The sequence below is a fragment of the Electrophorus electricus genome, chromosome 7 (genome assembly GCF_013358815.1).
Source record: "Electrophorus electricus isolate fEleEle1 chromosome 7, fEleEle1.pri, whole genome shotgun sequence".
NCBI classification, from domain to species: domain Eukaryota; kingdom Metazoa; phylum Chordata; class Actinopteri; order Gymnotiformes; family Gymnotidae; genus Electrophorus; species Electrophorus electricus.
Window position 1 is genome coordinate 5,586,990 of NC_049541.1, and position 27,909 is coordinate 5,614,898.

The 27,909-nt window shown below is 47.5% G+C and overlaps 1 protein-coding gene across 1 annotated transcript; it reads left to right on the top strand.

The window, feature by feature from the left end:
- On the top strand, positions 1-26,504 carry hecw1b (HECT, C2 and WW domain containing E3 ubiquitin protein ligase 1b). Its single transcript, XM_035527826.1, has 28 exons — positions 1-223; positions 6,785-7,115; positions 8,049-8,156; positions 10,055-10,149; positions 11,451-11,526; positions 11,994-12,163; positions 14,550-14,692; positions 14,920-15,020; positions 15,110-16,399; positions 17,041-17,142; positions 17,359-17,509; positions 18,508-18,620; positions 18,903-19,024; positions 19,206-19,391; positions 20,050-20,184; positions 20,530-20,635; positions 20,766-20,862; positions 20,977-21,060; positions 21,305-21,411; positions 21,557-21,671; positions 21,881-21,994; positions 22,169-22,321; positions 22,695-22,793; positions 22,979-23,108; positions 23,448-23,594; positions 24,577-24,691; positions 24,979-25,177; positions 25,954-26,504. Exons 1-28 carry the CDS (start codon positions 194-196, stop codon positions 26,063-26,065), a joined length of 4,731 nt encoding a protein of 1,576 aa, XP_035383719.1. The 5' UTR covers positions 1-193; the 3' UTR covers positions 26,066-26,504.
- The last annotated feature ends 1,405 nt before the right edge of the window (positions 26,505-27,909 follow it).

Here is a 27,909-nt window from a genome sequence, read left to right on the forward strand (position 1 = left end):
GTCCCATTCCATTGGCTGCAGGTTGCTGGTACCCAGGAAAAAAAGCGAAGGATGCAGCGTCGTCCATCAGCATTGTAGCCAACAAGGCGAACGTGATGCTGAGGAGAGCACCTTTCCGGATGGCGGGTATGGGTTGTGTAGGATTTCAATTACTGGACATGGCCAAGCCAAACTGAGGGCTTTGCATTTGGACATGATTCACCGCCAGGTGATACTGACACAGGTGAGTGAGCGGTAATAACTCACCTTGTTGTTTTACTAGACCTTTTTGTAATGCATTTCAAATGCAACAAAGGTTTGAATTTTCCATGTGTGTGTGTTTTTAACGGATGTCGCGTTGTTCACATCGCTGATTTCTTGCTGCCATGCGCCGTGATGTTTCGACATCCAACCGGGACAAGCGGCCTCGATTGTCCTTGTGTGTGTGTGTGTGTGTGTGTGTGTGTGTGTGTGTGTGTGTGTGTGTGTGTGTGTTGCTCATGTTTCGGACGGCTTGTCACTGAACCTGCTCAAACGTAGTTTGAAATGTATACCGTCTTTGTCTTAGAACACCATACTGCAGAGGAAACTACAGGGTTTTAATAATGCGCTACATCATTCAATAAACTGTGTAATACTTGTTGACATTTCTTTGTAATATGCATTAATGTAAACATTCACAAGACTGCAGTGTAGCAGTTTTCTGGACAATAATTTGATCCACACGATTCTCGTTCAAGGGCTTCATCGCTGTAGTCGCACTCTAATTTTAATCATACTATACATTTAGGTTATTATACACCTGAAGGCAATACTACGGCTCCTAGTAGTCCAACAGCATAAATGGTGGAAAACAGCCCAAAAGGTTTATTAAAGATGCCATGCTTTTTACTAAATTAGTACTTATCACTAAAATCATTAGCTAGACGCTCTTTTTTACACTGGACGTCTACTTCACTGAATGACACTGTCATAAAGAGTATAGAATGGGTAAGAGTATTAATGCGGTAACAAATAGGGTTCGTTGAATGTTGTATATTTTAGATCCATTAAAAAAAAGAGTGCCAAATTTCCTTTCAAACTTCATCCCTCCACATGTGTAGCATACCGAGTTCCGAAGCATGTTGATTTTTTCAGACCGGAGCAAACCGAGAGCGTTTGGGATGTGAAAAGCCAAAGCCGGGGAGTGGGGCTGGCGCGGGTTAACATCGATCGGGCTGTGACCGCTTTGAAAAGGGACTCCTCAGGCGCGCCTTTATTGATCCGCACTAAAGCAGAGATACAGAGCTGCGTGCTTTTGCAGGCCCGACGCACTTCCTGCCAAAAGAGCGGTCCCTGACAGGATTGTGTGACTTCCTAGGGTATATTACTTAGCAAGTGACCGTCTGTGGCTACAGGCGCTAACTTGGTTTCAGACTGATTAAATCAGTCTAATAAAGGGAGACGAGTTTAATCTGCAAGAGGCAGGTAGGCCAATCTCATAGTCCACTACTCATCCCCACAAATCACAGTAGTTTTGGCCTCTCTCTCTCTTTCTCTCTCTCTCTTGCCCTCTCTCTTTCTCATTTATCTTATCATTTAATTGTCTCTCTGTGCAGGTCTATGATCATAGTGTACTATCTTTAAACCAGAAAAGCTATATGCACATGAACTCATATCAGCTGCTACAGGTTTTCTATTAACAGTTCATGTCATGTGAATATTGCTTTTTAAGTTCAGTGCCTATATTCATTTTGGGTCTGCTAGTTTAGATTGAATTAAAAAAATATTATTTTTTTTAAAGAGAGGCAGGTAATGACAGCTCAGGAATATTATATATTCAGCTCTACTGGGAAGGAAAATGGTTGTTCAGTGGTCAAGGTGTGTGACTAGTAATCAGAATGTTGCCAGTTCAAGCCCTGCCTGTGTTATGCCCTTATTGCACAATTTGTGCTCCATGTGTTTATATGTAAAACTATATCCATATATATGTTTCTCTGTGTACTTTGCTACAATTTTGAATCTCTCTCTCTCTCTATCTTTATATATATATATGTGTGTGTGTGTGTGTGTGTGTGTGTGTGTGTGTGTGTTTTGACTAGCAGGGCCAGTTTCTTTTTACTTGCTGCTGTAAGCTGACATATTAAAAATTCAGTGTAGTTCAGTGGTAGAAACTTTCCTATACCTTTGTTTTTGCAATTTTTATGTTACAGTGACAAAGACAATCAGTGTTATAGTGGGGTTGTCACTGCCAAATACTGGGCAATACTAATTATGAGTTTAGCTGTTTCAAACTTACTTATGAATATGAATTCTTTGACAGCCTCTAAATGGCTGGAAAAGATAAAAGGCTAAATCAAAATCACTAAATCAAAAAGGCAGGAAAGATTTTATAATGTTCTACACAGCACTGCAGTGTAGAAAGAGGCCCTGATTCCTGAAAAGGCCACACAGTTTAGATATGGAACCGCCAATTCACTGCTCTGTAACACAGGAGCCACAGAAACTGGAATACCTGAAAGGAGTTGCATGTGTTTTGCCGTTGGCATTTGTGGGATTCATAGGGCCAGAGAGTGGACTGGAGACTTTTGGAGTGGTCAGACCACACATTCTTACTTACACACACACACACACACACACACACACACACACACACACACACACACACACACACAGACAGACTCTTCACTTTAAAGATGCATGGAGCCATGAGTCACACAGCCAAGAAGAGAATGAGCAGAAAAGAGAATGGTGCTCATTTGACTGAAATAAAGAGCGCTACAGCAGGCAAAGAAGGAGAGAGAGAGAGAGAGAGAGAGAGAGAGAGAGAGAGAGAACGAGAGAGAGAGAATTAGGTAACCTGGGGGGAGTGAGCTAAAGCACATTTTATTGACGTTTAGAAGCTAGCTTCTAGAACTTTCTGTCTCTCCCTGCTGCCATCTCTGGGCTGGGCTGGGATGGGTGCAGAGAGGAGGATGAGAGAAGCACAGCAAGATGGGAAGGAGGGAGACAATTCCTGTGGGCGCACATCCTTTATATACAGTTCCTGTAACCCTGTGTCGATGTGCTTGAGCGTGGACGTGCGTGGGAACTGTAGACCCGCGATCCTGCGCGAAGAACATTAGCGTGGCACGCCCCAGCCGTAACCTCTTTCTGTGTGCAGAGGGAGGCGGGGAGGGGTTCTCCACGTGACACTGGCGAGTTATGAGAAGGTACTGACATGCTAGGTGGACGTGGTTCCATGTATCGGGAGGAGTTAGAGTTACGGGCCGATTCTTGGAGTCTTAACCCGGCCTACTTGTGGGGGCATATTGATGATAATTCCTTTTGCGGTGTGGCGTTGGACTTGTGTATGGTAGCTACGTTGGGGGCCCGTTAGGCTCGTGCATGAAGACCCGCTCACTGGAGGTTCCGGTGACTTCCAGCACGTCACAGCTCAAGGCTACTGCATCAGGAAATGGAAGGGTTTTTAAATAAGTAAACGGCAAAAGGACCTTGCCTGTTTCTTGAAATGACAGGGACCAGCCAAAGCATCTCGAACCTGAGACGTGTTGTTCGTGTTAAGAACTTCAGTTTTGATTTCAGAAAGTCAATTTCGGTGCTTTCTGTCTTAAAGAAACTTCAATATTGCACAATATTTTTATTTACTTTTTGTGCTTAGATTACTCATTTCTTCACGTGACCTGCTTTGAACCCAGCGAGTAGTCCCAGCTTTGACGGCTGTATGAGAGCAAGCATATGAGGGGTCTCCTTCAACTCCGTCTAGAACGGATGCGCGTTATACGAAATCACCACAGTCATTTCATTTCCCCTTTTATTTGGATTTTTTATTAAATTGCTGAAGCTCTCAGAAGAAATTCATCACCCAGTTTGTCTTTCAGTTCCTAAATGAAAAGCGTTGGGTTAAGCTTATCTCTTTCAGTCATCATTTTACTTTTTCTACAATTAGCTATAAATGTAACTACAATTAGTTTAAACTGCTGTGTTGCTTTTATCTCAGTGCTGTGTGGCAGCTTCCAGTACAGTATAATATTCAGTATAGCATGCTGTGATTAGCTCTTCCTCGTCCCCACACACACACACACACACACACACACACACACGCACACATCATCAGCTGATCTCAGTCAGTTTGCTCATGTGTTGGCGCAGGGTGCCTAGTTGGTGTCTTGATGGCAGTGTTGCCAAATCAGACCACAGGTACGGCCAGCACTCTTATAGCCATGCCATGCTCAGAACCCTAACATGCTCATCCTCGACATACCACCAAGCTCCAGCCACCTCTAGCATCCCAAATCTGTAGCACGCTAACAGATGGAATTGTAATTGCATGCACTTGCAGCAGGTCCCCCCCCCCCCTTCAGTTTCGAGTCTAAACTTCATTTCACCCCGAGGTAAACAAATGTTAGGAATGTTACAGAAGCAAAAAGTGTCTCTGACCAGGGCCCCAGTCTGTGGTGCGGCTGTAGTCTTGGTAGCTTTGCTCCAGTTTTGCAATGTGCGCTGTCTCCTCCTCGCACTCCAACTGCACGCTGGCATGCACCCAACCCCAAACTTGCACCCTTAATCTAGTGGAGTTAGCCCTGTTGGGTGCAAGCACAGCCATCATGCATTTCACAGGGAGCAGAAGGGGAGGTTTTTTTTAAGTATGTAGGCATTAACAGGTGCACACCCTGTCATTGTGTCACAGGGAGCAGAAGGGAAGGTTGTTGTTTTTTTGCATAACGGCATTAATGCGATATGACCTCTCTTTCCATGTCACTTAGAGTGTGACTGCTAAAGGAACACCGAAACAAAGAAACTGGCTAATTGTGCTGAATTGGTTGTTGTATATGAAAAGAGGCCATGAAGTCTTTAGTCTTTTGGTCATTGGAGTTCTTTTATATAGACGTGATATTGTGTATATATATACACACACACACACACACACACACACACACACACAATATCATGTATATAGTAAACACATATATAGTACATATTGTATATATTATATAAACAAGCTCATTTATATAAACTTTATATTGGGTTCAAAATACCAAATGTTACATGGAGGGTTTCGAAGAGGAGTTTGCGATTGGCATATTTAGGCTTTTTTGCTGTGTTTACTGCACAATGCAAATGCTTCCTCTTTTCCCAATTCCAGACACAGAGGCAGGAAATCTGGTTGTCCACTATGTGTAATGAACACATAGACCCAGGAAGACTAATCACCAGCGACTGCTAATGGGCGGTGATAACACAGTTCACACTAGCACAGTTCACGCTAGCTGGCTGCCTTTTCATTCATTGGTTAGCTGCTTTTGCATATCGCAGTGGTATATAGTGAAGTAATAGACAAGGAAGTGAAGACACAAGCACAGGAAAACGTGACAGGAGTGCAGACAGACAGAGGTTAGCAGGTGAGGGCAGGACGACAAGCTAGCTCACACACAAAGAGTGGGGGCCAGACCCAGAGTGGATGGTCCACTCTGCAAATTGAGAGTGATGAAGATAGCATAAAATCAGGTTGTCACAACCCCCCCACACACACATATGCAAAGTTTGAGTTTTGACAAGGCAGATGGAGCTGGAGGACCCTCTCAGACAGATGGCTGAATAGAGGAGAGAGCAGACCAGCTCTTCAGAGACCTCCACGTGTGTCCATGTGGTAGAAGAAGCAATGTTTCAGATCCTAGTGCAAAGCTCAAGCTGGTTCCTCCTTGTTGTGTCTCTCTCTCTCTCTCTCTCTCTCTCTGTCTCTCTTTTTTTGCGCTTACCTACTTCACTGTAGAAAAACAGCACTCCATTCCAGAGAGGATTGGCATGATTATGGTTAGTCTCCCCACTCCCCCACAATCATGTGCACATCCCCATGAACAAATTCAAAAGAACCCCCTCCCTGCCAAATATTGCACTCCTCAGCATGTTCCAAACGCTGTCAGGCTGTCTGCCTAGTGCGGCACACAGTATTTACCATGCAGACTCCCCGCGGATTCAGCCCGTGCTTTTATCGGAGGGTTTGGGCAAGTCCCGGCTCTTCGGTGGAAAAAAGACGAGAGTTCCTGTCACAGCGCGCACCGAGGTCGAGGGAACAGCAGCCATCCATGTTCTGTGTGGTCTTACGTGGACAATAAGGAAAGAGGCAAACTCCAAATGTGCATCTCTCATCGACTATCTTCTGGTTCCGTGTTTTGTTGGCTGACTTGTTGGCTTGTTTGAAGAACATCTTGAGGAAAATCTCGAAAACGTGTTTCTCCAGAAACTTGGGACTGGGACGGAGCAGTACAGGATTAACCCCACAGATATCCTGTGTAAGATCGCCATTGGCAAGGTAGTCAGGTTCAGTCTATATGTAGAAAACAGGCTCTTAATTCACTTGGTCCTGTCTCTAGGGCGCACTAGCTGTAATTCCCCTCTTTTGTTCCCTGATCAACTGCTTTGCTGGCCTGTGGTTTTCCACTTTGTGTTCCGCTCTCTGTTGTCTCTTGGGTGACCAAGATCAGTCCCCTGCTAGGTCTCATAGCTCTGGGACATGGTTATACCATGACTGGCCTGCCTGCGAGATTTCCCAACATTTGCCAATACAAGATGCGGTTTTTATTTTCCTGGAAAAATGTTAGGTCTTGATCCCAGCCCTGGGGGGACTTATGAACTATGTTTTTATTCTCTTTTTCCTGCTCTAACACACCAGATCAGCATGAAGAGTTTTGATAATTAGCTCACGAGCTAAATCTGGCAAGCTGGGGTATGTAGATGATGCACTGTGATGGGGCCATATGTCATGCTCACTTACCCTCTGTCTTTCCTCCTCCTCTTCCTCCTCCTCCTCCTCCTCCTCCCCCAGAACTTGTACCAGAACCGGTTTCTCGGGCTGGCAGCCATGGCCTCGCTGTCAGGATCGTCGCAAGGCCGCCGCCGGAGCAAGGACCCCATCCGGCACAGCTTCGGCCCGGAGCAGTTCCCCGACGTCGACCTGCAGGGCAGTGGCGGCGAGGCGGCAGCGGCAGGACCGGCGCGCTCCACCAGCGACACAGACCTAGTGACATCGCACTGCCACTCCGCGCTGACGGCCAGCGCGTCGCACTACGCCATTGGCCAGTCGCCAGACATCACCCTCACCTGGGACATCAAGGAGGAGGTGGACGCCGGCGACTGGATCGGCATGTATCTCATAGGTGAGTGGGACAGGAGGTGGGGAGGGGAGGCTGAGAAAGAGAGAGAGAGAGAGAGAGAGAGAGAGAGAGAAAAGTGAGAGAGCACTACAAACATGCCGTTCCTGCGTTTTTACAGATTTGTTTTGATTCGCACTCCACAGAATTTTAATTGGCTGAGATGGGAAATAATGTGGAATAATGGCTGAGCGCTCATGCAGATAGCGTGGTTTACCACTCCTCCTACTCCTTTCTTACACGTACTTGCATTTATTTATTTCAATGACTGACTTTGCACTAGCCCTTTTTCGTCTAAATGCTGGCTCGCTTGTTTTCATTCCGTGTTGCGTGCTCCTTTACAAGCACAAACACCTCACGAGGCACGGCCCCGTGCGGCGGCTTTGTACTCGCAGCACAAAGTCGTCGTATTCAGTTCAGTCGAGAGCTGCAGTGAGACAGATGTGGTGAGACAGATGTGGTGAGACAGGGACTGAGGGGCCCGGCCAGTGTGTCAGATGGAGGCGGGATGAGGTTGGACAGAGAACGGGAGCAGCGAGGCAGACTGGGCGAGCTGTAAATCCGTCTCTTTCCCAGCTCTTGCTCGGGAGTTCAGATCCTGTAAATCGCTCTAATCTCTCCAGTCTTTCATCACACAGTTTGAGTGTGTGTGTGAGTGTGTGTGTGTGTGCGCGCGTGCATGTGTGCGTGCCTGTGTGTGCGATGGAGTGCGTTGGATCTTGATGCACACACTAATCCATTAATCGTGCAAATTCACATTTTTAGCTAACGCTGCTCCCATCTTTATTATGAATGACAAATTAATTGCGAGCCGCCAAATTTGCATGATATTAGTCATCTGCGAGTCACTCACAAAGTGGTCGTGCTCCCCTCAGGAAGGGCCCGTGACACAAAAAGACCACTCTCTCATTCCCCTATGCATTGTTCTCTCCTCTTCAGACGAGGTGCTGTCGGAGAACTTTCTAGACTACAAGAACCGCGGTGTGAACGGGTCTCACAAAGGCCAAATTGTGTGGAAGATCGAAGCCAACTCCTACTTTGTTGAGCGTAAGTGAATAGTGAATAAGTGACTAGTGAATAAGTGATTAGTCTCAAATATGATTATGTGAACCACACACACACACACACACGTATGCACACACACCCACAAACCATTTCAGTTAAACGAGGCAGAGTAAAATGCAGGTGTGTAGAAGTGATCATGCTGATGTTTGGGGCACGCAGGGCTCAACAGGGTCTATGTTAGCCAAGCATGAAGAGTCAATATGGTCATTTAAGACTACAGGGAGATCTCCATAAGACTACAGGGACATCTCCTTAAGACTACGGGGACATCGCCATAAGACTACAGGGACATCTCCTTAAGACTATGGAGACATCTCCATAAGACTACGGGGACATCTCCTTAAGACTACGGCGACATCTCCTTAAGACTATGGGGACATCTCCCTAAGACTATGGAGACATCTCCCTAAGACTACAGGGACATCTCCATAAGACTACAGGGACATCTCCTTAAGACTGCAGAGACATCTTCTAAAGACTACGAGGAAACTTTACGACTGCAGGAGCACCTCTTAAGACTGCAGAGACATCTTAAGAGTACAGGGACATCTCTTTAAGACTGCAGAGACATCTTAAGTCTATGGGGACATCTCTTTAAGAGTGCAGGGACATATCTGTAAGACTGCAGAGACATCAGTATGTGGTGCACAGCTGCCGTGGACACAGCTGTGGTGTAACCATTCGCCCAATTTGCTAAACGGCGTTTCAAAGGCGGCTTCTGAAATTTCCGAAACCGAAGCTGTGAAACTTTATTGTCTGACTCCATTCCCCCACTTTTAAGGCAGATATTTCGGTGTGGAACACCATGCTGTGTTTTTCTCATGAAGATTTAGGACCCTGGTTTGTTTTTCGTTGTTGCGTACTCTCGTTTTCACGAACAAACCGTGTGTGTTCTTACCAGAGAGTCTGCCTCAGCCACAGGGCTCTCTCCTATCAATCAGCCATATTGGTAACAGGAAGTGCTTCTGCTGACAGCCATCGGCTGTGCAGAATTAATGAGGCTATAAACTAATCCATTTAAAGGTGTGTGAGTGTGTTTGTGTGTGCCTTTGTGTGCTTAAGTGTCTTTGTGTGTGTCTGTATGCAACACTGAATGTTTTTTGAATGTTTGTGTGTCTGTTTTCATGTCTCTTTTTGTCTATGAGTGTGTGTGTGTGTGTGTGTGTCCCAGGTGTGTGTCGGCATGAGCGTTTGCTAATTTTAGCTAACATCTGAATGCAACACTCAGCACTCGGCCAGTATAATGAATACTGCTTCCACGTTTGGATTCGTGCAGGTCTTTTTTTGGATGTGCTTAATAAAGAATGCTGTCATCAGGTTGGATTCATTCAGTCAGGTCAGATGGTAGGAATGAGAAAAGGACCGTCCGCTTCCTGTGAAAGCCAGACGCTCTTATTTTAAAAGTCAAAACCTCAGAACGGGTTGTCTCATATCAATGCAGTCATAAAAACCTTGACAGAGAGAAATCGTTCTTCCTCTACCATAAGGGTACAAGTATCATTTGGGAACCTTCATATGTTTTAAATTTTTATGCACATTTTCAAGGTTAATTCTCTATAAGAGAATTTAATTTAGCTGACACCAGGGTCATCTTAAGGGTAGATTGCTGGGGCAGCTGGTCTAGAATCAGTTTACACATTAACTTTTGGAATAAAACAAATAATATGGACACTGGCCACGGATCCTGAATCTTTCATCAGAAACAGTCGACCATGGCCTGGTTAGTAATCAGTCCAGTCTAATTAAGTCAGTTAACTCTGGTTAAAGCTCATAGAGGTCACCGTGCCATTGGTGAATGGTGGTTACACGGGAGGTCCTGATGCCAAATAATTTTTGGACTCTCCTCTTCCTCTTCCTCTTCCTCTTCCTCTTCCTCTCAGCGGAGACGAAGATCTGCTTTAAGTACTACCACGGGGTCAGTGGCGCACTGAGAGCCACCACGCCCAGCGTGACTGTGAGGAACCCGTCAGCACCGGTATGTGCGTGCGTGCATGAGTGTGTGCATGTGTGTGCACAAACTCATTTGTGCAATCTCTGGATGTACATCCTGTTTCCCAACATCAGGAGAAAAAAAAGATAATTACCACCATACCACTCCCCTACCAGACTTCCCAGTACGCAAACCATCATTCGGTGCTCCGACCTCTGACCTTACACATCACAGTACGGGCTTTGAGGCTTTAAGGCTGAGATTACTGCACAGATATCAAATTTCAATCAGCCTGAGAGGAGAACACTGCACTTTTGACTTTGACTGCATTTCATCATGGGTTTTTTTGAGGACCTGTTTTTTTCCTGTGCAGATGAGTGAAGATTACTCCAACATGCCAGAGAGACACTGGTCATCTTGAGCCCATTAATATTGGGTTCAGTACTGGTTATTATTCCTGATGGATTCAATCTAAATTACCTCTGACCTCTGGCCCTCTCTCTCTAGAGATTGACACAACTCAGAATCCCACATTTACCAAGATCAAATTATCCATTATTTGGTTAGGCTGTACAATACAGACAAAAGTAAAGTACTGTTATACTTTGATTTATTTTGTGATTATATTGCAACATATTGCCATTGTGTCAGGCAATATATTAAAACATACATGCTGAATACCATCCTGCATTATTTTGACCACTATTATTTGATATGATTATTATTGGATATTATTGGATCGATGTGAATGCCGTGATCCATCAAACCCACAGAACACTCATCTGGAATGTTTGTGATTGGCCAGTGTGCTCACAGCACACAACACAAACAGTTCTGATTCGTTAGGAGGGCTCATTTGCCTGCTGCAGCCTTTTGTCATATATGTGTTTAAAAAGGCCACTGTCGTGATTAACAATGAGCTAACAAACCCTGCAGCTCTTCTGTGTTGTCACAGTCCTGCCATATTATAACAGGGACATGCAAGTCATGCCGTCGAGCTTGGCCCGTCTGTTGTGGTAAAAGGGAAGGCCCAGTTTTCTGGATTATTTGGCCGTCAACAGCTGTGAAACATGACGATGTAGGCGGTTCTTGGTATGAGTGTGCAATGGCTCTGCTTTTACCATAGGTGGAATTTCATCTTCTGCAGACTGCGTGGAGGCGTACAGGTGTGGGTGACTTAAATATTTTCTCTCCCTAGTGAGATCACCTGCTATCTGTCTCTAAGTCTGTGTGTGCCCGTGTGTGTGTGCATCCCTCTGCCTCGCTCATACACTACCTTTCTCTCTTTGTCTTTGTTTTGATCACCTACTTTTTCCTCCCCGATCACTCCCTCTCCCTCCCCACAGGTGTTCAAACCGGTTGCCGTGGACGATGTGCCTCAGAGTCAGGGCAGCAGAAGACTCATCAGCTTCTCTCTTTCAGGTAGAGAGCGCGTGTGCATATGTGTGCGTGTGTGTGGGGGGGGGGGCATGCGTCGCCATAGCAACAGCCATGCTCACATTCTCCAATTAGCAGGACAATAATGAGTCTTGATAAGTTTTCGGTTAGTATCTATCTTTAGTGTCTCCGGGGGGAAGCAGGAGGTGGGGCTGGGGGTGGGCATGTTGTTATTGATCACTACAGCGATGCTTCAGGTCAGTGATTTACAAGCTGGTACATGTTAAGTACAGACTGTCCCCTTGCATGGACCGCAGCACAAACGCACTCCCACAATCGCTCGGTTTTTGGCCGCACACATCCATGCTGAGCCATCAATGGTGCAGCAGGCCAAGACAAGTGGCCAAGTGCTTTTAACACGTTCTGACGTTCTTTACTTTAGGCATTTAATTTCCCTGCACTAAAGAGCTTTCCCTCGGTTCATCTTCTGTCCTCTGCGTGTGTGTGGTCAGACTTCCAGGCCACGGGGTTGAAGAAGGGCATGTTCTTCAACCCCGACCCCTACCTGAAGATCGCCATCCACCCAGGCAAACATAGTATCTTCCCAGCCTTACCTCACCACGGCCAGGAGAAAAGATCGGGCATCGTCGGCAACACCGTCAACCCTGTGTGGCAGCGAGAGGTGGGGGCAGCACGCTACCTGCACGCGCACGACCAGCAAATACACACGCGCACAACCGTACACACTCTCAAACACACATAAACACCCCAGCACAAATTATGACTTAGATCCTAAATTCGGTTCAGTGTTTCACTTTTCAGTTTCAATTTCAATAATAGCTCATGTAAGATGTGCTTAACACACAGCTCCACTATGCTTTATTGCACAATACTTTGTGCATTATTCAACAACAGCACAGTTCGTAAGCTTTGGTTTAGAAAGCACTATTGGCCTTGTGTGTGGAATTTGGTATTCCACATCAAAGACAATATAAAAATAAGTCATTCGTAGCACTGTATATGCCTGAGAATGCAGCCAAACTGTAACAGTACCATAAATACACTTTTTTCACACATTATATTCCATATTAACTGACGGGTAATTTCATTTATACCACAGTTTTTGCGTACAACCCGTGTTTTTACTTTGCTGCAGTCTAATTGCAAGGATTTCCTGTCATCAGAGTCTCTGATCCAGGCATAACCAGGGACCTGACGCTTTCCTAACTTACTACGCTTTACTACGCTGTACTATCTCCTAAAACAATGAGAAATGTTCTACAGAAGGGGCCCTCTGCCCCCCGGCCCCAGCTACCTGTCAATGGCACAGGGAGAAGGCGCCAACACTCAGGCGAAAGGGCGTCTCCTTCCAGACGAGGGACAACCACTCCGCCTCCCGGATGGCACTGGAGGGAGTCGGCAGTTTGCCCTGGGGAGGGAAAATAGGTCAAGACAACGAGAGATGTAGAGGGTGGTAAAGACTGAGGGGGGTTGGGGGTGGGGTTTCTTTTTATCTTTCCGCGGAGCGCAGCGGAGGAGGAGAATAGTGGGCTTATTGCCAACTGACCTCCGCCATTGCTGAATCCAACATTTTTATTGCTCATCTCTCTGCCTCCTGCACACACGCACGCACGCACCCAAACACACATGGACATTCTACATACAAGCAGCTCTTCTCATTGTCTAACCCTCTACGGGAAAGAAAGCCATCAGTGATGATCTTATTGAACATGCTGTTCTCTGTTATTATCTGTCTTATGCAGTTAATGATTGGTTTAGGGGAAGGTATCATGTGACCGTCTTTCACCACACAGGGGGAGATCAGGCAAGGGTTGCCATGGGAACGGAACCCTACAGGCTCACAAATTGGATGGGTGAGAGCCAGCACTGGCATTATAATGGATCCGAGTGAATAACAGAGACGGGAGGGCATGCTGGGTAGTGTAGTCCTTTTCAGCTGGGGGCCTGAACAGCCCTGAGAAATACACCATTAGCAAGTAGGCAGGATGGGGGGTGTAGATGCTTCGTGTGGGTTGGAGGCTCCTGCTGCCCCTGCTTTTCATGTCCAGTTTGGCTTTTGGAGAAGGTTTGCATTCTGTACACACACACATATACACACACACACACACACACACAGACTTACACACACTCACCTCTCTTCAGTGTATAAAATAACTAGCACAGGCACACAGCACATCTGGTCTTATCAGTGGCTTCCCAATGAATTACATACGTGCACAGGCATGTGTACAAGGAGATGTGCACGTTCACGTGCACGTGCGCACATATTCAGGCAGTGCTCACACCAAGAGAAATCATACGGGGGCTTCAAGTTCTATTCTCAGTGTTCCACTTTTCAGTAAAGAATCCTTCCCTTCTCCATTTCTCAGCCATTTTCTCTCTCTCCTTCTCCATTTCTTACTCCTGCCTCCCCCTCCCACACTGGGAGAACTCATTTCTCCACCTGTAGTTGGGAGCATGGCTCACGTTTGTTCTGTTCGGCCGTGGCCCCGCCTCCCGCGCATCGTTGTCGAACCTCTCCGAGAGCTCAGGCTCCGACACCGACGCGAGAGCCGGCCCCTTGCCCGGCCTCCGTGTCGTCTGCAGCGAGCAGCAAGTAGAATAAAAAACGAAAAAGGGAGCTTTACAGGCTCCCGCCATTCGGACATGTGCTGAACACATGGCCACGTGGGCCGTGCGCCTCACGTTTCACGTGGAGGCGGCTCTCCTTCAGCGCCATGGACAGCGACGCGGCCCATCCGGTGCTGGCGTTACAGGCAACAGTTTTTCTGCGCCATATTCAATAATACAACTTCCTCACCTTTCTCGCTGATTTGAATTCCACACCCTGTGGAATGAGATTCGTTAAATACTGTTTGGCTCACACTTTAAAAGGGCAATTACTGTGGTTAGCACTAAATGATTCCTTATCTTATCACATTTCTCTCTATCTTCTCTCTCTCTGGTTTTCCTGGTCTTTTTCTCTGTCTCTTTCTGTCTGTAAGGTCTGTAAAGTCTGTAATAATCTCCCTCTTGCTTGCTCTCTCCCTCCCTCTCTATCTCCACAGCGGTTCAATTTTGTATCCCTGCCCACGGATGTGTTGGAGATTGAGGTTAAAGATAAATTTGCTAAGAGCAGACCCATCATAAAGCGCTTCCTGGGAAAACTGTCCATGCCTGTTCAGCGATTACTGGAGAAGCATGCTATCGGGTATGAGCCGCAGATAAAGCGTAACCTGTAATATACAACATTAATATACAATATGAGGGGTGACGAATGAAGGTGAAGGATAATTGGGTTTGTGTGGCTGACAGGTGCTTAAGGTCACGTAAACAACAACCGAACGCTGATCATTGACGTCGTTTCTTGGGTATTTCTCTTTATTTTCTCTTTATTTTCTTTTTCTCGCTCCATCCTTCTACCACATGCATCCACAGTGACAGGGTGGTCAGCTACACTTTGGGTCGCCGGCTGCCCACGGAGCACGTTAGCGGGCAGCTGCAGTTCCGTTTCGAGATCACCTCTTCCATACACCCAGGTGCGTGCACGTCCACTGTACCGCTGCAGCAGGCCATGGTGCACACGCGAAAGCGACTGACCCCCTCGACCCTTCTCTCTGACCCCCAGACGACGAGGACACGTCGCTGAGCGCGGACCTAGAGTCTGTCGCCGCCCCGGAGGAGCCCGAGGGGGTGGAGCCAGAGTCGGGGGAGCGGCCCCAAGCCGAGGATGCCATGAGTCTGGGACGGGGCGCTCCCGAGCTCCCTCTGGACGGGCTGACGGATGTGCCCATGGACGTGGAGAGGGAGCCGGGCTGCGGAGCCGCGCCGACGCCCTCGGAGGTAGTGGAGGGTCATGCCAAGATCCAGGAGGAAGGAGAGAGGGTGCAGCAGGTGGAGGAGGCCCTGATGTGGGCCGAGGAGGGGGGAGGAAGCGAGGAGGCTTCCCCAGAGCAGATGGAGCAAGGAGAGGCAGCCGTGGAGCAAGCAGGAGGCGGCCCGGAGGATAACCGCGCCGAAGCTGCCAGCGCATGTGCCGAAGTGGCCGAAAGCACCATGGTTCCCCCTGCTGTGGCTGACGAGGAGATGCAGAGCGTGGAGGGGCTGTCTGAACTTCAGCCCGCCGAGGCCGTCCAGGCGGAGGAAGACGGGGAGTTGCTGGAGGACAACTGCCCACTCCGGATTCGGACAACGCCGCGGCGGAAGCCCCGGCCGTGCTCGCTGCCCGTGTCCGAGCTGGAGACGGTGATCGCGTCGGCGTGCGGCGAGCCCGAGACGCCGCGCTCGCACTACATCCGCATCCATCACCTGCTGCACTGCCTGCCCTCTAACCAGTCGCCCACCATCGAGGCGGACAGCGCCCAGCATCCCGAGGCCGAGCAGCCGCCCGGCAAACCTGAGGAAGAGGAGGAGGATGTTGATGATGAAGAGGGTACGGTCGTAGAGCCCCAAGCCCTCACGCCCAACGGCATGCCCGGCCCCCGCCGGACCCTCCCCCGGAGCCGCTCCCACGAACGCCTCTCCGACCTCATCCAAATGCTGGACGGGGAGGGCCACCCGCTGGGCGCCGAGGGCCAAGTCCGAGGTCAGAGGTCGCCAGGTGAAAGCGAGGGTGACCTCAGTCCGGTGCCCTGCTGCAGTCATATGGTGCAGAGGAGTGCGGGCCCCATGCGGGCGGCATCACTGGACAGCGCCCGCCGCTCCGAGAGCACCATCTTCTCCTCGCAGGAGGAAGAGGACGAGGTGGACCTGCTGAATGGCATTCTGGGCCTGGAGGAGGAGCTATGTGAGGGGGCGGAATCTCGAGAGCCTGGGGACAGCAGAGCTCAGTGGGAGGAAGCACCTGCCACACATGTGCAGAGCCCGCACAGCATCGGAGGAAGTAATGTGACATCGCTAGCTGGGACGAGCAGCAGGAGTGAGTATGAGCCGAAATACGCTTTCGTTTGGTTCACATACATTGTGCACAAAGGCACGATGTTCATAAGAGATGGCGCCCCCTAGTGGGAGTGATGCTGAACTGTCTGAGAGGCCTTATCTGAAAAACAAGACTATTATTATTGTTACCATGGTGTGAGATTTTTTTGCATAGCGTAATCTCACATTAAATCAACTTTCACACTTTGCTCTGCTATTTGGGGTTTGGCTTTAAGTCACATTCCACTGAGCTAAACTGGATGATGTCATTAGCTGCGTTCTAGTTCTCATCTGTCTATATATTTTACAACCTCAGAAACTAAATAACCACAGTTTTATGGTCGGGTCAAAATTAGAGTTTTCTCTCTACTGAGACATTTTTCCATTAGCTTTATTGCTGCAGTGAGAATAAAGTGTCCATGTGTAGTTCAGTGAAAACCGCTACTATAATTTTAGAAAGATATCATAATATAATTTTTAGGCCCAGCCATACAGAGGCAGTCTTTAATGGGCTGTGCGTGTGTGCGCGCGCGTGTGTGTGTGTGTGCGTGCGTGCTTGCGCGTGCGTGCGTGCGTGTGCGTGCGTGTGCGCGTGTGTGTGCGCGCGCGCGCGCGTGTGTGTGTGTGTGTGTGTGAGAGCAGGAGAATGCCCTCTGCCGTGTAGCCATCCACCAGTGACCCAGCTCCCTGCACTGAGACCCGACCCTCACCACTACCCCACCATCGATGAGCCCCTGCCTCCCAGTGAGCGCCCCCTGCTGGAACACACACCCTGACTGAGACAGCATGCTGCCATGACCCTGCCACTCACACACACACACTTGCATAGATATGGTTCTCTGACACATATGTGTGCTGTGGGTTAATATTACTCATATCCACGCTTATCTAAAACCACATCTCTCTTTTTTCCGGCCTGCGTTTCTGTGTGTGTGTGTGTGTGTGTGCATGCATGCTCAGACTGGGAGGCACGCATCGACAGCCATGGCCGTGTTTTCTACGTCGACCACGTTAACCGCACAACCACCTGGCAGAGACCCACGGCGCCAGCCACGCCTGATGGCCTGCGCAGGTCCAGCTCAGTCCAGCAGATGGAGCAGCTCAACCGTAGGTGAGAGCGCGCCTAGGAGCCAGCTCCGTTCACCTCGGCGCCGACGCGTACGCTTGTTGCGTCAGGAGCGGGAATCCTGAGCCCACGTCTCCGTTCCCACCAGCTTTTTTCTCTCAGCGGCCTTGCAGCACTTGAGTCAGCAGCGTAACACGCCTCTCGCCGTGGCTGAGGTTCAGTGTGACGTGCAGTACAACCAGCTGCATTGCGCAGTCAGTAAAAGGCACAGGATTGCGCTAGCATCACCCGCAGAGCGTTCCAGAGGGGAAGTGAAAACTGCCTCCCCTGTTGTATGATTCAGTCTCACACAACGTGCACTGTGTCATGGCTATTCGTCTCAGTGAAAACACTACCAAAAATAAATAAATACATCGGGGAATTTGTGAAAATGGGCATTCCTGTACCACCTGGTGGTTAGACGTGCCATTGCAAGAGAGGTCAATGCGATCCCATCAGCGGAAGAAGGAGATCCCAGAACAGAGAAGCCTTACACAAGATTTTTGAAGTGCCTAAAAGAGAGTGATTTCCCCTTTATGGAATATATGCAGGATGTAGGACTAGCGTTTGCCCAGGGTACCCTGGTTCGATTGGGCATACTGTGTTCTTCTTTGTGATTGGGCATACTCGATTCTTCTTTGTGATTGGGCATACTGCGTTCTTTGTGTTCTTCTTTGTGATTGGGCATACTGGGTTCTTCTTTGCTCTAAGTGTTCCATTTCTGATTACTCTTTTCAGAGCACCAACAGTTATTTTTGAAGTTTTGGGAGTTTTCCATAACTCTCCTGCTTGAGTTTTAAGGGTGAATGTTTATAATGTGAAACTAGTGCTTACTGCCTGCGTTACGTAAAAATAAAAAAAAAAAAAAAAAATAATTTGTAGAACGACACACAGGCATTGGTCTCTCTCTTCACCTGGATTGGAGTTAGGTGATAGGATAGGACGTTCTCCTCCAGTGCCGAAGCCAATTTGACAGCTGGAGCTGGGCTGTGATCCTGTTTCAGGTATCAGACCATCCAGAGGACCATGGCCCAGGAGCGGAGAGAAGCGGAGGGGGGTAGCTCCCACTCCGAGAGGACCAGCAGCACAGAGAGAGACACACCGCCTCAGACAAGCGGTAAACACACAAGCACACTCATGCACGCACATGTACTGTAGTACTCTAATGGGCAGCTAATTCTAAGATAAGATTTTCTATGGAAACGACGCTTCACACCAAATGCTGACAGGTTACCAAAAGATGAATCTAGTAGAGACCACTCAGGACAGCTTTCTGGGATGCTGCCCCCGCCTGCTAGCTTTCTGCCATGATCAGTAATGTCAGCATGTAAATGGGGATGGAGTCTTCCTTTGACCACGCCCCCATATCTCTTCCCTGTGCCCTTCTCATTCCTCTCAGAGTCGAGGAGAGATGGCCTGTGCTCACTGAGTCACTGTCACAAAATCACGCTGTTGCTGCAGTGCCCGGCCGTCAAGTTCATCACACACCCCGAGTTCTTCACTGTGCTCCACGCTAATTACGTAAGCTCCAACCCCACTCACCCACACACACGCGCGCACGCACACACCCCCCGCACATGCACGCGCACACATTTTTGTCTTATCGTATCGCTTTCTCTTTCTCTCTCCCTCTCCCTCTCCCTCGTTCTCCTCCCTCTCTCCCTCTCTCTCTCTCTCTCTCTCTGTCCCCGCCGTCTTGTAGGGCGCATACCGCATGTTCACCAGCAGCTCGTGCCTGAAGCACATGATCCTGAAGATCCGCAGGGATGCGCGGAACTTCGAGCGTTACCAACACAACCGCGACCTGGTCACCTTCCTGAACCGCTTCTCTGACGCACAAACCGAGCTGCCCAGGGGCTGGGAGATCAAAACAGACCCTCAGGGAAAGGTAGCAGACTGGGGCCCCGGTGGAAGCAAGCACCGCTCCAACCACCACGACTGCCCCCAGCTAGCAGAACACACGGGAAAACACGCACACGGCAGTACACGCTAAGATTGTGTGCAGGGTTGCCTTCCACTGCACCTGTGGCTCTCCCGCCCTGGAATTTAGCTCCAGTCTTCGACTTTGGTCGTTGTATTTACATGGCCAGAGACCAAAATGAGTGTTGCCGGTGAGCGTAAGTAAACTCTGCAGAGCGATACATTTACATGCACGGTCAGTGGAGAAACACCTGACGCAGTGCAGACACATCGCTCACATGCCTGTGTTGTGGAGGGGAAAAAGAAAAACTGTTGTGCCATTTGCAGTGATTCCTTATTTGGGATTTAACACACGCTGCCAAGTCCGATAAAAACGTTCCTATGCAATGTGTCTCACACACGTAGGAAATCCATAGCCGTACAGCTCGACCCAGGAAAGTGGGATGCCGGGGTGATTCATTCAGAGTTTGGAAAGTCAAGTCACATATTTAGACAGCAGAGTTTAGAAAGCAAACAGCATAAGTAACAAACCTCACAGATGTGGTGTTTTCCTGGTTACATTCCTCCTCTCTCTCTCTCTCTCTCTCTCTCGCTTCCTCTCCCTCTGTTTGTGCGGCCTGGTGCAGTCATTCTTTGTAGACCACAACAGCCGTGCCACGACCTTCATTGACCCCCGGATTCCTCTGCAGAATGGCAGACTGCCCAGTCAGCTCAGCCACCGACAGCACCTGCAGAGACTGCGCAGCTACAGTGCAGGAGAGGTCAGCACGGTGTGTGTGTGTGTGTGTGTTTTCCACATCTCCCATATTGCGCTGTGTATACTGAGGGCATATCTTATAGCAGGGCTACTCAATGTACCCTTCTATAGGATGCTCAGGTGTTTGGCTGTACAGTGTTTCTCCTAATTAACTCCTATCAATAGAAATGAATGAAGTAACATTGCAATGGTGTAGGGTAAATCATAATAGGAACAAACATCTGTAGTAAACATCTGTTTTTGTTCCACAGGAATGAATGAGTTTATCAGTGCTGAAAGAATCTTGTTTTTTTCTTTCCATGTTCCGTGTTGTTGTTTTATGGATTTTTTTTGGTGTGGTTGCTGGCAGGCATCTGAGGTGTCCCGTACTCGTGGAGTGTCTCTGTTGTCGAGGCCCAGCAACAGCTTAGTAGCAGCCATCCGAAACCAAAGCCAACAGGAGCCGGTGCCGCTGGGTATGTGGCTTATCAGTCAAGGCCTTGCTTAAATAATGAGCCAATCAGACACGTTTAAAGAGTTCTGTATGGTCTAGATACATGTCACAACAATCAGCATTATGTCTGACCATGCTTGTTTCCATAATAGCATACAATGACAAGATTGTAGCCTTCCTCCGGCAACCTAACATCTTTGAGGTGCTTCAAGAGAGGCAGCCCAGCCTGGCCAGAAACCACTCTCTCAAGTACTGACCTATAACCTTCTCCTGACCTTTCTTGTTCCTTGAGACCTTACACTGTTGTGATTATGCATTTGTGCAGTGCTAAAGTGGGGTGTGTGTGTGTGTGTGTCTTCTCAGGGAAAAGGTCCACCACATTCGCACAGAGGGCAATTCTAGATTGGAAAAACTGTCCTGTGATGCTGACTTGGTCATGCTGCTAAGGTGAGTTACCTTCTAGTTTACACACATTGTAAAGACCTCATGGGGTGTTTACGGAGGTAATAAACATTCACTTCAGTTGACTGTGGGATTACAGATCTGACATTTCAGTTCAGTAGACTGCGGGATTACAGAGTTGACCAAAACACTGCAGCACTGCATACTTCACGTGAGCTACACAAGCGATAACAAACTGAAGGGTACTTGGGCTTTGTGTGTGTGTGTGTGTGTGTGTCTGTTTCTACAGTTTGTTCGAGGAAGAGATCATGTCGTACGTTCCCCTTGCCGCCTTCCACCCCGGCTTAAGCTTCTCGCCACGCTGCTCACCGGGCTCCTCCCCTCAGAACTCCCCAGGTGGGTCCCATGCTGGGGAAGGGCACTAGGGCACTAGGGCACTAGGGCACTATCACCTAGGGCACTTCACACACTCACTCATATGCCTGAACGTACTCTCCTGTTGGGAGGACAGATGTGTCACGGTCTCTGATTGCCTACACAGGGACCCAGAGAGCTCGAGCACCAGCCCCCTACCGCAGAGACTTTGAGGCCAAACTTCGCAACTTCTACAGGAAACTGGAAGCTAAGGGCTATGGACAAGGCCCTGGCAAAATCAAGTGAGTCACCTGAATACGCTACGGTCACGCAAAGTACATTTAGGCCAAGCAAACCCACAGAGTGCAAATTGTGGACCAATACAGACAATAATATTTCTGTTCTGTATTGACCCATACTGACATAATGCCATCAGCAGTCATTGCTATGCAGTGGTAAAAGACTCAGAGCTCGGCTGGTTAACTAATGCTGCTCTTCTGCTGTGGTCCAGACTGATCGTGAGGAGAGATCACCTACTGGAAGGCACTTTTAACCAGGTCATGGCCTATTCACGCAAAGAACTCCAACGGAATAAACTCTACATCACCTTCGTCGGAGAGGAAGGGTATGGACTAAACAATTCAGAGAGTTTTTTTAATAATTAATATCACTTGAAACATACATGGAATAATAAATATGGTGATGCAGTAATTACTCATTTCAGCTTGCATTAACCAAATCTGTGTTGTCATCTTAAAGTTTTCTCTGGTTCTCTCGCCTCCATGCCCTGAATTTCCAGTCTGGATTACAGCGGTCCTTCTCGGGAATTCTTCTTCCTGCTCTCTCAGGAGCTGTTCAACCCCTATTACGGCTTGTTCGAATACTCGGCCAACGACACCTACACGGTCCAGATAAGCCCCATGTCTGCGTTTGTGGAGAACCATTTGGAATGGTGAGACACTCTCTTTTTCCTGTGGATAGAGTCCATGTCTGGTGCATCCTTGCAAAGTAACATTGTGTTCGAGTAACATTCGAGCTAGGGTTTAGGTTTAACCCTAACCCTAACCTTAAACCGTCCTGGTGCTACTGGGACGCCCAAGCCAGCCAGGTAAAACCGCGGTTACCTCTATGGTTTTGGTAATGAGAGTACAGTTGGACCACCAGCTCGCCGGCTTCTGCTGTTTCTGTTTCTTCCTGGGGGGGACTTTGTCGCTGGGTTTCTCTGGCTCAAAGCATGCAACCTTATGTCTCGCTTTTGGACCACCTCAGCTGTGTCAGATGTGGGTGGGCCTGACCTGCGTGTGTGTGGGTGTCTGTGTGTTCAGGTTCCGCTTCAGCGGCCGTATACTGGGTCTGGCCCTGATCCACCAGTACCTATTGGATGCTTTCTTCACCCGACCCTTTTACAAGGCTCTCCTCCGACTGTAAGTGCTTTGAATTCTTTCGTCTGTGATCGGTTGTGCTGGACCACACATGTGACCCATAAGATACCCGTAAACCCAGAGTTGGAAATGCCGCTGCCAGCTTCGTCGGTTTTGAAATTCCCTCCATACGATGCCAGGGAAGTGCTTCCTTGCTGATGAGCCTTCCGTTGCCTCATCTCGCTCAGATCCACCGACCTCAGCGATTTGGAGTATCTGGATGAGGAGTTTCACCAGAGCCTGCAGTGGATGAAGGACAACGACATCACGGACGTGCTGGATCTTACCTTCACCGTTAATGAGGAGGTCTTCGGCCAGGTGGGGTGTCAGATCACAAAACACTTGCCATGACACAATTACGTTAATGCGTCTGTACTTCAGTTCAGTTTATTTAACCGGGCGGGTATATGCTACAGTGCCATAACCGCGTTAATGCGTTCTAAATCAGTGGTCACCAACTGTGCTCCTGCAGGACTATCCAAAAACCAGGACTACTGCCTTCTGAAATCAGTAGTTATATGCGTTAGGTGTGTACAGGATTTGCACAGGATCTAAACTCTGCAGAGCAGTAGGTCTCTAGGAGCAGGGGCGTTGACCACTCGACGCAGAACGCTCGGCGTGGCTTTTGGCCCAAAGTCTGGCTCTGTGCACCATCAGGTGACGGAGCGAGAGCTGAAATCGGGAGGCGCCAACGTGCAGGTGACAGAGAAGAATAAGAAAGAGTACATTGAGCGGATGGTGAAGTGGAGGGTGGAGCGAGGCGTGGTGCAGCAGACGCAGGCCCTGATCCGGGGCTTTTATGAGGTGAGCCGTCCACAGTAGTGAGCGAACGTGACCTAGAATGACTATATGAGATAAGGTCCATAAAGCTACGTAGCACGTCGCTGTAAAGACGTACAGATGAACAACACATGCACGGTCCGCGTACAGCAGATGTGCTAGTGGTCAGCAGGTTTATCTGTAGCAGCAGAGCTTAAAAGCGAGAGCCGGAGGCTGACCACAGTCCTGAGGTGCCCATCCTCTGAGACATTGCATTGCACCCATATTGCACCCATTTAAAAATTGAGAGTGTGTCTGAGACCCGAATTAAACCTGAAAGGCTGTTCCATGACTGAGGGGCTTTATATGAGAAGGGTCTTCCCTGGGCTGTAATCATAATAATTCTAGGAACTAAGAGAAACCCTGCATTTTGAGAAGGTGGTGAGACAGACTGTAGTATACAATGAATTCACCGACATGCTGTAGGAGCAGAAAATTTAGTACTTAATACGTCAACAAGAGTGTTTTAACGTCAATTCAAATTTAACTGGGCGCCAGTGCAGAGCTGGAAGAACAGAACTAATGAAGTGAAACTTCCTAGATTTAGTACGTACTCCGGCTGGTGCGTTCTGCACAAGTTAGAGTGTATTTGATAATGTTTTATATAATCCAATTAGAAGACCATTTTAGTAACCCTGTCTTGATTAAATAAAAGCGTGGACCAAGTTATTTGTATCTGATAAGGAAAGTATGTCTCACTTTAGCAATATTACATAAATGGAAAAAGTAACATTACATCTATAACCTGTGTTGTAAAATGTGCTATATAAATAAATTGGACTTATCTGGTTTTGATAACACCTTATGCATTTCATGTCGATGGACTTGTAAGTAGTTTCATTACATACACAAAAAGCAAAAAAAAAAAGGATTCTCAGATTATTGTCGCAAAACGTTTTTGCTACATCAGGAGATGTATTTATTGCATGTGAACTGCCTCCTTGGGACCCAGTGCATCTGCCTGCAGGTGGTGGATTCGCGTTTGGTGTCCGTATTCGATGCCAGAGAGCTGGAGCTGGTCATCGCTGGGACAGCTGAGATTGACCTGAACGACTGGAGAAGCAACACCGAATACAGAGGAGGTGACACACCTCACCCACGTCCCATACAAATCACTGTCGATTGTTTCCGTCACTATTTAAAACAACAGCTTCGGCGAAAACACTGATGCCGCATGTTAAAACTCTAAAGTAAAGAGCGGTGAATGCCGACCGGTTGCCACCGACGGCCGTAAGCGTGGTTACCTCAGTCAACACCGATTAGCTAGAGCTAGAGTTGGAGGCTACGGGTTTTTAACTGTTACTGGGCAAGTGTCGCGATTTTGTTCACTCGGCTCCCATAACGCCCTGCCGTGGGTTTCCCTCGCCAGGCTACCACGACGGGCACATCGTGATCCGCTGGTTCTGGGGCGCGGTGGAGCGCTTCAACAACGAGCAGAGGCTGCGGCTGCTGCAGTTCGTGACGGGCACGTCCAGCGTGCCCTACGAGGGCTTCACGGCGCTGCGCGGCAGCAACGGGCTACGACGCTTCTGCATCGAGAAGTGGGGCAAGGTCACCTCCCTGCCCAGGTACCTCTCAAACCACAGAGCAGAACGAAGGAGCTGAATCGGGTCTTTGCCCCAGGGATCGTAACCACCGCCTCCCTCTGGGATTTTTATGGTAGTAGTTTTAAAGCCTCTAATTTTTGTAGCAGGCATTAGTTAGGCATCACAGCGTAGGTCGGTAATAACACAAAAATGGCTTCTTTCTTTACTTTTCTGTACATATTAAGGACTGTGGTCCAGTAAAGTCTCTAAATGACTGGCTCATGTTCCAGATGTGTGGGCAAATTACTTAAACAATATAATAAGTGGAAGTGGGTTTAAATGTTGGAGTCGGTAAAGTGGCACTTTAGGTCACCTAAAATTACATGGTGTCAAGAGTTTGTGTGTTCTTGGTGACAGACAGGAAACCCCAGGGAGAGGCTATCTGTGTTTTTTGAGGAAAAAAAGTGGTTCCTTTTTGTTAAATGATAGACATCTTACTATCTGTCCATGGTTTTGAGACATGTTCTGAGACCTGTATTTGTAGACCCACACCTGATGACACCCATAACATACACTGGAGTACTTCTGCATATATTAAGACAGAAATTATTATTTTTATTAAATACGCACATCCAGATATTGGTAATGTCAACCGCTATTTATATTATGACTATTGAAATAAGCCACCCTTGATAAATAAGTTAGCCTATGGCCCGGATATCTCTAATAGAGTTTCTATGGCCTTGGGTATCTCCAATAGTTTTTCTTAGGGTCTGAACAAATTGATAAATGAGTGGACGTGTTTTGGTCTGTTTCAGGGCTCACACGTGTTTTAACCGTCTGGATCTTCCTCCGTACCCCTCCTACACTATGCTCTTTGAGAAGCTCGTCATCGCGGTGGAGGAGACCAGCACGTTTGGCCTCGAGTGACCCCGCCTTTCGCCGACATATCTCTCCCCGTATACCAACCGTTTCGTGCACCTTTTACAAATTCTTCTACGTAAGTAAAATTTAAACTGAATAAAACAATCAGCCCGTATATTATGCGCCTTGACCAAGGACGACACTGCATGCATTACTCGACAGCGCACGCGACGCGCGAGCTACGTATGCGACACGAAACTAAACGAAAGCCTTTAGCCTCCTTGATCTCTCAGGGCCCGGAACTCTGCTGCAGCGCGACCACGCAGAAACGGCTGCAGTGTTCGCTCCGGACTTTGCGTGCTAGGCAGTTTGGTGGTGCCGCAATTACTCGGTTTTAACTCAGCCATTGCCACTGACATCAGAGGCACGTGAACGAATGCTTCCACACACACACACACACACACACACACACACACACACACACACACACACACACACACACACACACACACACACACACACACACACACAAACAAAAGTCCAAGGAAATCGTCCGGCGTTTGAAATCAAGCGTCCTTCTTATCGCGGATATGCACTACCGCTGGAACTGGCGACATTACACGAAAACTCTTTACAACAGCCAGAGGACAGCATGAAAGGTCAGCGCTGCGTGAGCTTTGTACTGTTGATGTATCTTGACAATTATTCATATGTTATGAACGGTGTCATATCCATTTGTAGAAGTGAAGCATGATAAGTCAATGCAGTGTGCAGATGTATCAAGGTGGAAACAGATATTTGAAGGGTAGAAATCATTTTTGAGATTTTTTTTTTTGTAATATAATTTATTTTTGGATCATTTTCTTTTATAACATCCAAAAGGAATTATTAAACTCTTTAAAATCACCTGAAATTTTTTACTCCATTTTGGACAAATCACAGCTAAATAATATTTTTTAAAAATTTTCGATTTGGAGGCCACAGCTTAGTTTTTGTCAGCCAAAAGATAAACAGATTGTGTATAATCTATTTCTATGTAATATAGTAGGCATACGGGCCTGTTAACGTTTGGTTATTGCCAAACCTACTTAAATGCTACTGCTTCTGCCAATAAATGGCATTGCAAACACAATGTGACATTGTTGTGAACGTCTGAATTTCTGAATTGTTTATAGGAATTAGAATGGGCCTCTTAAAGTGATGGTCGGTCGGTTATGTGACGGTCTAGGTAATGTACTTGGGTTTTCATCTGCTTTTTTCTTAATATCACTTGATATTACACACGAGAGCACATTACAGATCGTCATGATTGTGTACTGTAGATTCCATTATAGTACATTTCACTTATCATATGTAAGTTACAAAATAATATGATTTGAAAATACATACTGTCCCCTGTATAGTAGATATTTGAGACTCCTGTCCTAGTGACAGTCAATTGAAGTATTCGGACTATATTAAAAAGGAGTATATTACTGAAAAATGTTGCAGCACTGATGAAAAGTATATGAAATGTCATCCCTATTATACTCAACATTGGATGTTACAGATTTTATGTATTAAAGTGCATTTGTATTTAATATTTCACTTTAGATGTTAAATAATTGGATGTACTGTACATTGAATGTGTATATAATTGTCTGTACAGTATGTGTAACAATCTCAATTTTGAAATGCAATGTATGTAGTAGAAATTAAGATATTTCTTGTTTTTATATTCCTTCATATTCTTATCTACTGTTTGTTCAAATATTGTTGTATAAATGCATCATGCTATGCACATTTTATTCGAACAAGCTATCGAATTTTGCTTGAGTCCTGGAGGCCTTCCTTTCAATTTTCCAAAGTCTCTCATGAGAAAAGTGCGGCTCAAGCAGACCGAAAGTTGCGGAGCAAACTGCCTTGTGCCC

Coding starts and splice junctions, on each gene's coding strand:
- hecw1b (XM_035527826.1), top strand. CDS start 194: ATGATTCACCGCCAGGTGATACTGACACAG. Junction 10,150..11,450: donor TGAGGAACCCGTCAGCACCG/GTATGTGCGTGC, acceptor CCCTCCCCACAG/GTGTTCAAACCGGTTGCCGT. Junction 23,109..23,447: donor ATGAGGAGGTCTTCGGCCAG/GTGGGGTGTCAG, acceptor GTGCACCATCAG/GTGACGGAGCGAGAGCTGAA.